At 49.7% G+C, this 9,283-nt stretch overlaps 3 protein-coding genes across 4 annotated transcripts; 1 reads left to right on the top strand and 2 right to left on the bottom strand.

The window, feature by feature from the left end:
• The first annotated feature begins 1,202 nt into the window (after positions 1-1,202).
• Positions 1,203-5,717, top strand: LOC123092958 (pentatricopeptide repeat-containing protein At1g09900). 2 transcript variants are annotated; one of them, XM_044514823.1, is made up of 5 exons: positions 1,203-2,938; positions 3,016-3,111; positions 3,421-3,540; positions 3,821-4,069; positions 5,142-5,717. In XM_044514823.1, the coding sequence occupies exon 1, from the start codon at positions 1,239-1,241 to the stop codon at positions 2,811-2,813; it is 1,575 nt and encodes a 524-aa protein (XP_044370758.1). In that variant the 5' UTR covers positions 1,203-1,238; the 3' UTR covers positions 2,814-2,938; positions 3,016-3,111; positions 3,421-3,540; positions 3,821-4,069; positions 5,142-5,717. The 2 variants fall into 2 exon arrangements, with proteins under 2 accessions (XP_044370758.1, XP_044370759.1); XM_044514824.1 differs by lacking the exon at positions 3,421-3,540.
• Positions 5,718-5,867: 150 nt separating this feature from the next.
• LOC123092959 (putative pentatricopeptide repeat-containing protein At3g05240) lies at positions 5,868-7,323 on the bottom strand. Its single transcript, XM_044514825.1, has one exon. It carries the CDS (start codon positions 7,263-7,265, stop codon positions 6,078-6,080), a length of 1,188 nt encoding a protein of 395 aa, XP_044370760.1. The 5' UTR covers positions 7,266-7,323; the 3' UTR covers positions 5,868-6,077.
• A 100-nt stretch (positions 7,324-7,423) lies between these two features.
• Positions 7,424-8,825, bottom strand: LOC123092960 (uncharacterized). Its single transcript, XM_044514826.1, has 2 exons — positions 7,981-8,825; positions 7,424-7,895 (listed from the first exon to the last, which is right to left on the bottom strand). The coding sequence occupies exons 1-2, from the start codon at positions 8,707-8,709 to the stop codon at positions 7,590-7,592; spliced, it is 1,035 nt and encodes a 344-aa protein (XP_044370761.1). The 5' UTR covers positions 8,710-8,825; the 3' UTR covers positions 7,424-7,589.
• Positions 8,826-9,283: the final 458 nt, after the last annotated feature.

Raw genomic sequence — 9,283 nt, 5'->3', positions numbered from 1 at the left:
CGAACGGCCGTCGGCCGGGTTCGGTGCTGGCCCAAAGGCTCGTCGGCGCACCGTTGCCACTCATAAAGTGCGACGACTGCCCGAGGAAGGTCTTGCGCCGCGTGTCTACAACTCCGGAACATCCCGGATGGGTGTTCATCAAGTGCTCAAACGATGGGGTATGTGCTACTTTAGTTTCGGTTGTGCTGTCGGATTTGACTAGTTGTACTAACTTAAATTTTTATTGTGTAGAATGGATGCAAATTTTGGTATTTAGAAGAAGAATACATTAATATATTGATAGAGCGCAATTTAGTATATGTCCGTTCACTTTAAGCTAGAATAGAGGCTAGAGATTAGACTAGTGCACTTGTTGCTAGAACAGAGACTAGAGATGAGACTAGATGCGAGAAAGCAACGTCTACTTCTTTAGACTCGATGAAGAAAGAAGCACGCAAGATCGAGCCTCCGCAGATCAACATTGAATGCATCGAGAAGGCACTAATCCAATTTACGAAAGCAGTTATGGAAGTTGGTTATCTTCTAAAATCCCTTCTTGTGGTTCTTGTTTTTTTTGATCTTACTATTCTAGTTAAAATTTGATGATGTATTTTCATGTATCAAAAATCAATGACGAAAATAGAAGATATGTGTTTGTGAAAAATATGTATGGAGATGGGATGCGGCAGAAATGCGGTACGGCCGGCGAATGCACGAATACGAACGGACATGACCCATTGACCCATTGCCACCCCCGAACGGATAAAAAGCGGACGAAACAGACGCCTAATTAGGGTCGCGCGGAGTTAGCCTAACCTACCTTCCCAATCTGAGAACTGAGTGTTGTCGTGTTCTGCATTAAATCCCATGCTTGTCGGGCTAACAAATCAAGGTTGAATAGTTCCATACTTTACTCATACGCGAAAATGTATTTTCACTCTAGTAAGAAAAACAAATGCAAAAGAAAAAACGCCTATGTTCCGCCCATGAGTCCAACATGTTGCGAGCAGGCTTTCTCAGATGTTTGGAATGGACCGGGCCTCTTTGAAGTATTTCCCGACAGAAAAATGGCTACACTACGAAAAACAAACTCAATTCAAGCCGAAACCCAGCTATCCACTAGGAGGCCAGGCCGGCCCAACGCGCGAATGGCCCAGTCTGTTCTTTCCCTCCAAAACCAAAACCAGCAAAATGGCCCAAAACCCTACTAAAACCCTGGCGACCCGACCACACCTCTCCGCCCGCCGCCGGCGCCCCCTATGCCCTTCCGCCCCACCTTCCCCCGCCGCTGCCTCGACGACCGCAAGCTCTCCTCCTTCCTCTCCGCCCTCGCCTCCTTCTCCGCCAACCCCTCCCCGTCGCCGCCCGCAGGATCGGTTCCTGCAGCCCGCACCCCCGCCGCCTACAATGCTCTCATGTCCGCCTACTCCCGCGCCGGCCGCTCAGACGAGGTGCTCCGCCTCTTCCGCTCCCTCCCCTTCCCCCCCACCGCGCCCCTCTTCACCACCCTCATATCCTCCCTCGCCGCCTCCGGCCGCCCCCGCGCCGCGCGCGCCGCCTTCTCCTCTCTGCTCGTCTCCGGCCTCACGCCCACCGCGTCTGCCTTCACCGCACTGCTCAAGTGCCATGATGGCTCGCTCGACTCTATACACCACATTTTCCTTGCGATGACCTCCGCCAGCTGCTCACCTGATGCCGCCGTGTACAACTGCTACATTTCCATGCTCTGCGACTCCGGGCGGCTGGAGGAGGCCTGGGGCATCCTTGACCACATGATGGATGGAGGAGTCCGCCCCACTGTCCGCTCCTACACCGCGATTCTACATGGATACTGCGAGCAGGGTAAGATTCTCGAAGCAGAGAGGTTATTCGATGCCATGGTCGATGCCGGCTGCCCCCCAGATGTCGTATCCTACAGCGTGCTTATTGAGGGGCTTTGCGGCATCAGGGAATTTCATAAGGTGGAGAGGATATTAGAAAGAAGTGAAGAGAAGGGGTGGACGCCCAATGCTGTCACCTACAATATTTACATGTCTGCTCTGTGCAGGATGAGGTTCTTGGATGAGGCATGTCATCAAGTAGATAAAATGCGCAGCAGAGGGCTCTCGCCAACTGTTGAGACACTGAGTATTCTATTTGATTGCTTGTGCCGAGACTCAAAGTTTTCGGAGGCAGTCTGCTTGCTGGAACACTGTGAAGAATTAGGCTGGCATGCTGATGTGTTCTGCTATAACACTTTGATGGGTAGGCTCTGTGATGCCGGTGATTTTGCAAGAGTCTTCAAGCTGCTGGTTGATCTGTTGAAAAAGGGCATTGGGCCAGATATGTTTAGTTTTACAATTGCAATACGTGGCCTCTGTGGAGTTGGGAAATTCCGGCTGGCAAAGTGTCTAATAGATAATGAGTGGATTGGATATGATGTTGTGGCTTTCAATACTTTGATTCATGGATTCTACAATGCTGGGGATTTACGTGGAGTCAAGCTAACTTACATCAATATGTGCAGTAGGCAAATTTCTCCAAACAACTTTACTAATGCTACATTGATTGATTGCTTATGTAAAGATCGAAAATTTGTCGAGGCAATAAACTCTCTTGCATCTTTGAGAGATGGGTCGGTGCCTGATCATGTTGTTCACCTGAACAACCGGTTGGTCAAAGGAGTAAGATATACAAAGGTGCTCAACCTACTTGATGAAATACGCTGTAGAGGATTTGAGCTAGATACTTGCATCTTCATCCCGTTAGTTAGGGTATTATGCTGGGAAGGCTACTACAAGCGTGAGAATATCAATGAAGTTTCTCTTATACTGACCAGTCTAGGAATTAGATGATAATCTCAAGATTGACTGATTGAGTACCTGAAATGAGAGTCTGAGTTAGCATAATCATGCAAATCACCTTTCGGTGCTGGTTCTCTCTTCCTTCACACACCAGCAATCTCTCTATCTTTCATCAGGTCAGTGCGCACCTAAAATTATGCCATGGTTTAATTTCACCTTCTTTATGCGATGTTAATCCCAGCTAGTTTTTCAGGGGAGAAGTGCCTGATTTTACGAGCACCCCAGCTAGTTAGACCTGGACAAGATGATCAACCTCAAATGTGTTCTAGAGAAAATATTGGGCATAAAGGTACGGATTTGTGCTTCATGTTATGGTTCCTTCCAACGAGGACAATCCCGTGTACGAATTCATAGTTCATCATTGTGTTGTCTGTTATTGTGACCCCCTTCTGCATTTTGGTGAAAGAGATTGTTTATAGATGTAATTAGAGATTGCACTTCTTATTTTGTTTTGGTTTCCTCCAGAAGGAAATTTGTTATGCAATAATGTTGAAGTTGTGCCAAAAGTGATCTAGTTTTGACTCCTAAAATAGATATTTAGTATTTTGATGTGCTCCACTGCCTCTTCAAACTCTTAAGTTGATTTTTTTTCAACCAGTGATGCCCACCAAAATGGTTCAAATTGCCTCTCCGTTGCATATTGCCTGTAATGATTAAACACGGAAATGGAAAGTATATTCGGGTGATGCACTTGTTCGTCAAGTATGAAATTAAGCTGGTAAGAAAAATCTTGCTTCCTGTGTTAATAGTCCGAGCTCTCAGTAAGCTGTATGAATCTCCAAACTAAGACGAAGATACATAGTTCTTTGAATCATCTTGTGCTAAAGTTTTATCTGGTCAATGTCAAATAGATTTTATCACTTTATCAATACTAAGGGTAGAGGAATAAGACATTCAAAGTTCAAATATTGATGCAAAAGTAGTATTCTATCGAAATATTTGATGAAATAATTCCTTTTTTATGAAATTCATTTTGGTTATTTTGGAGTTTGAATCAGGAAGTGGAAACAAAAAGGTTGTTGCAGCAGACAAAGCATTTGAGGGACCAAGCTGTTAATGCCAGATTTTCCTTAGATCATCAGGGATCAGCTCCCCGGTTCCATTTCATAGAAATGAAACCAATGTTAAAATAAGTTGAGACCAGCTGCCAGAATTGACAACTTAATATGGATATTGGATGAATTACAATACGACTTGGGCCCAACAAGAAGAAGGAAGACGCTTCTCCATTTTGCAACGTTGTAAAGGTAACACAAAGGTTCATTGCATTCTCATCGTTTTGGTCCTTATCATGATGAGCTTCTTCCTCATATACAACAACAACAACAACAACAACAACAACAACAACAATAACAACTAAGACTTTAGTCCCAAACAAGTTGGGGTAGGCTAGAGCTGAAACCCATAAGATCTCGATACCAGCTCATGGCTCTGGCACGTGGATAGCTAACTTCCCCCTGTCCATGGCTAGTTCTTTGCTGATATTTCAGTCCTTCAGATTTCTCTTTACGCACTCCTGCCATGTCAAGTTTGGTCTACCCCGATCTCTCTTGACACTATCAGCACGCTTTAACCGTCCGCTATGCAGTGCTGTATTATGTGCAAATCATCTCAAACGATGTTGGACAAGCTTCTTCCTCATATACATGATTGTTAAATGCAATGAAGCGATGAACACAAGAGATTCAAGTTTGATACTCTGATTATGTTGTAGACTAAAGAATTTTATCCTTTTTTGAACTAGATTACCGATTAGTTTAAAAAGACTGCATTGGTTCACTCAATGTTGGTACACTCTGCATGTTGAAATGTTGTGCTGTTATTTAAAAATGGATGCGCTGATGTTGTGGTGCATTCATTTTGTGATCAGAGGACGTACAAAGACTTTCACCATATCACTTAGCATCTCTGCTTTGGGGTCAACTTCTGATATAGAGGAACAATGTTCTTCGATGATTGAAGTTTCCTTATACCTGTCTATTCTCAATTTGTCAAAGCATAGTCATGTGTATCTAGTTGGATAAAATTGGTGCTCTATGGAATGTCATTTGGTGCATGCTATCGTGATTTGCCAAATGTGATGATTTCCTTAGGTTTTTATCTCATTGCCAGTGTTCCTTTTATTTAATTTTTTTTTCTATGGAAAATGCAACTATCCTGAGGTGTTGGTTTCTCATTTTGTTGAGAGCCAACAATTAGTGGTAGTGGGAAGTAAGTGATAATACTTAGTTACCAACGACAATAATGTGTTTCTGGTCCTCTTTTTTTATCTGGTCCATAAGTGTGTCACTAATGTTATCCCCTCTTTGTAATTTTTAGGGTCTAATAGCACAGTTGGCTTCTTTGGTGATGCAACAGCACTTATGGTGATGCTACACCATTTTCCTGGTTGCAAGCTAAGTTTCTATATAGGTGCTTAAGTGGAGTTGGTTGATGTGTTGGTACATCCGGCTTGTATATTAGTCGATGGCACCATCAAGCTAGTGTTCAATTTTACGGGGATGGCTGTGGTAGAAACAAAATTTATCTATATATAAAAGCTTTATATGTTTCGTTAACACATGTTCCTCTCCCCACCACTCCAAGTTGTATAAATGGATGGTGGAAACAAGGCATGTAAAGTGCACTAATTACATACAAACGCTCAAATAGCTATCCCCTGATATTATTTGATTTAGAGTTCTAGAACAGGAGTAATTCATACTTCATAGATATATGTGGCATCAGAGTATATATTACCTCTGCTATTTTTGAAATCGGCAATGTAACTAGCGCCTCAGAGTGATGTATGGGTCTCACGAGCCTAAACCGTTCAGTTGTACTTATGCCAGATGAGCATCAAATTTTCACACTACTAGTCAGCCATTACTTGCTTGTAACGTATTTTGCTTGGGTTATTTTTTTCCCCGGTACATATTTCAACTTACAAGGAATTTTTCGATCAGTTTGTCTAATTCACATCTAGATATTTTTTAAGGATGTCACATCTAAGCTCCCACAAATAATAATGTAGCAACAAGAAACAAAAAAACTAGGACAAAAAAAAAACACAAACAGAGTGAACATCTGCTTAGATGTGACATATGTGACATAACTATATCACATCTAGATGTGTCCTAGACAGACCATTTTTCGATAGCTTTGCACTGTTCATTTCTTTATCTAAAAATAGATTCTTACATCAAGATCGTGCCTATAGGATCTCATGCAAGGTAGAACTTTCACCTTGTTGCAGCAGTGATGCGAGCAATCATGCTACACTTGAATCCAAGTGCAAGCAGCAGTCTCGTCGATCCTTGTTGCAGCAGCCCTCTCCCTGACAGAACAAACGTCGTCCCATCGCCCTGCGTCAGCGAGCGACTTGGACATGAGCACGTACGTGTCCCGTCCGGCGGCCACTTCTCCGGCGAGAAACCTCTTCCAGAGGAACCGCTCGCCGGCAACAACGCCGTTTGCCTTGCTCGCACTTGCATGGGAGCAGTAAGCTCCAAGCGCCTGCTGATCGCATTCCACGGGCATTCGCCTAAAGATTTCTCCAACTCCGTCGAGCCGCCCGGACCGGCCGCAGGCATCGAGCACGCACGTGTAGTGCTCCCTCTGCGGCACGATCCCGTAGATCCTTCCCATGGCGCCCAAGAGGTGCAGCGTCTGGTCCACCTGCCCGGCATGGCAGCAGGCATAGAGCAACGACAGGAACACGGCGCCGTCCGGTCGAACACCTTGGCGCAGCATCATGGAGAAGAGCTGCAGCGCCTCCCTGCACCGGCCGTGCACGGCCATGGCCCTCATGACGGTGGCCCAGGAGACCAGGTCCTTGTCCTGGAGAAGGTCGAACACCTCGAACGCCAGCCGCGCCTCGCCGCACTTGGCGTAGGCGTCGACCAGCGCGTTGGCGACGACCTGCTCGCCGGCGAGCCCTCGCTTCAGCGCGTATGAGTGCAGCAGCTTGCCGCATGCCAGAGCGCCGGTGGACGCCACGGCGTGCAGGACGCTGACCAAGGTGGCCTCGTTCAGGCGGGCGACCTCGCCGCCGTCGGACAACATCGCCCTGAACATCGCGACGGCGTCCTGCGGGCTGCCGCTCCTCGCGAGGCCCCACGCCATCGCGGTCCAGGCGAAGACGTCCCGCTCGGGCATTCCGTCGAACACGCGGCGAGCGCTGCGGAGAGCCCCGCACTTGGCGTACACGTCCAGCACGGCGTTGTCCACGATCGGGTTCGCGCCGGGCCCGCCCCCTCGCCGGAGCCAGAACCCGTGGATGGCCCGCCCCAGGCCGAGGCTCCGCAGCCTGGCGCACGCCGGGAGGACGCTCGCCAGCGTGAGCGCGTTCGGCGCCGCGTCCATCCTGGAGAACTCCGCCACGGCCTCCGCCGCGCGCCCGCCCCTCGCCAGCGCCGAGATGCGCTTCGTCCACCGCACCACGTCTCCCGACGAGCGGGCCATTCATGGCAGCGCGCGATCGAGCGCGAACTGCCTACTCTGGCACTTCGGCTACCATCGAGTGCTTAAACGCTTGTGTCCATGGGACGAGCATCTTCCACTTTTTTTTGGAAATTTTTGCTCAAATTTCAGATCATACTTTCATATTACTCAGTAGACAATTTGCACAAGTAAAATTAATCTATATATAATCACATCCGTTTCCAATTCCACACGTAAAAACTGAACTGCAACGTCTCTCGTGAAGCGGCAAATGAAATCCTCGATTGAGAATTCGAGATGTACATGTACTACAGTACAAAGTAGCCAAAAAATGAGTAGTATGATTTATAAAGTTGCCGCGGAGCATGTGGAGGTGCCGGCGGCGGCGAGGGCGTTGTCCCGCTGCGGCGATCTCCTCCTGAGGTACAGCACGCACTGGGAGTCGTGGCGGTACGTGAGCCGGACCAGGCTCCCCACCACGCGGTACCGAGACTGCGACCGCACCGTGATGGCGACCGGCACGCCCTTGCCGGACTCGAGCAGGTCCTGCATGCCGCGCCCCGCCGCGTACATCGGCTTCTCCTGCGCCGCCACGAAGAGCCTCACCGTCGTAGCGGCTCGCGGCCCGACGACGACGTGCGGCCCCTCTCCCTGCGTCGATCACGCAAGGTGATAAGCAGACTACTAGGCGGGTGTGTCGCTGCAATGCACGTACTACATGGTGATGCATGCGTACCTGCTGTGAGGTTGCGAAGGTGAAGTGGCCAAAGGACATGTCGAGCAGCGGAGGGAGGAGGTGCAGGCTGAAGACCTTGGAGTGGTTCTCCACGGCCATCTCCACGGAGCAGTTGCAGTTGAGGAAGCTGGTGATCACGCCGGAGCCGTCGAGCCCTTCCCCGAGGCTGAACCGCTCCACCTTGCCCACCTTGAAGGAGACGCCGGGGTGCGCGGGCTTGGTGACGACGACGAAGACGAGCAGCGCGATCGCCACGCTGACGGCCACCCTCCACGCCACCTGGAACGCGATGCAGCAGCATGGCGCCTCCGGGTCCAGCTTCACGTACCTCCACGCCCCGCTCCTCTGGTCAGCGCCGTCGCCGTCGCCGTCGGAGGAGGACCGCCCGGAGACCACCCTCAGCACCTGCCGCGCCCCCCTGCCGCCGCCGCCGCTGGGCTTCTTGTCGGTGAGGAAGGAGTTGTTGGAGCCGCGGGAGGAGGAGTAGCGGGACAGGGCGAGGCGGGAGGCCTCCTGGTCGTGCTCGTGGCGGCCGGCGCCGGCGGCGTCGCTGCGGCGCGGGGCGGCGTAGGCGGCCTCGGGGAACGGGGAGAGGATGAGCGCCGTGGACTCGGACGCCGGGTGGCTGAGGGTGTGCGACGCCGCGGAGGGGCTCTGCACGTAGTAGGCACACGGGGAGGGGTGGAAGAGCGGCACGTCCTGCTCCTCCGCGCCGACGGCTGGTGCCATGACGACGTGCTCGATCAACCACAGCTGCCTCCTTTTCAGCTGCGCGCTCTCATTCACTCAGGATCCAATTAAGCGCGCGAAATTCGCTTGCTCTGCTGCCTGTCGAACTGTGAATCTGTGACCGTTTATGTAGGAGCAAAAGGGGTCGAGGTTTGGACTCTCCGACGGCACGCGAAATGATAGTCCGCAGCGGGTTGCGGCTAACTTTCGCGGGAAAATGGGGAAATAAAGGGCGAAGAAAGGCTAGTACAGTACGAGATGACAAACTGGCTTGACAGGCAGGATTTCATCAAGTGCCGGGGTTGGCATTATGACAAATGTCCATGATGGTTAGCACTTCGTAGCTTGCTATGGCAGTGAGTGAGTGAGAGTGTGAGTCGGACCAAGGTGATGAGTACACGAGCCGCAGTTTGTAATTGTGTATGCATGCATGGATGGATTAATAATGCATGAGAGCCAAGCTAGTCTCCCACTTCAAATCAAGTAGTGAAGTCTAAACACTCTTATATTTTTTCACGGAGCGAGTACCAGTAGAAGAAAACGATGGCGCTCTGAACATCTTGGGCTGATTAAG

This window comes from Triticum aestivum, chromosome 4B, assembly GCF_018294505.1.
Source record: "Triticum aestivum cultivar Chinese Spring chromosome 4B, IWGSC CS RefSeq v2.1, whole genome shotgun sequence".
NCBI lineage: Eukaryota > Viridiplantae > Streptophyta > Magnoliopsida > Poales > Poaceae > Triticum > Triticum aestivum.
This window is presented reverse-complemented; position numbering and strand designations above follow the sequence as displayed.

What these genes read in the sequence shown, in the direction of transcription:
- LOC123092958 (XM_044514824.1), top strand. Translation starts at nt 1,239, where the DNA reads ATGCCCTTCCGCCCCACCTTCCCCCGCCGCTGCCTCGACGACCGCAAG.
- LOC123092959 (XM_044514825.1), bottom strand. Translation starts at nt 7,265, where the DNA reads ATGGCCCGCTCGTCGGGAGACGTGGTGCGGTGGACGAAGCGCATCTCG.
- LOC123092960 (XM_044514826.1), bottom strand. Translation starts at nt 8,709, where the DNA reads ATGGCACCAGCCGTCGGCGCGGAGGAGCAGGACGTGCCGCTCTTCCAC. An exon ending in CCTTCGCAACCTCACAGCAG is followed by an intron (nt 7,896 to 7,980) that starts GTACGCATGCAT and finishes TGATCGACGCAG; the next exon opens with GGAGAGGGGCCGCACGTCGT.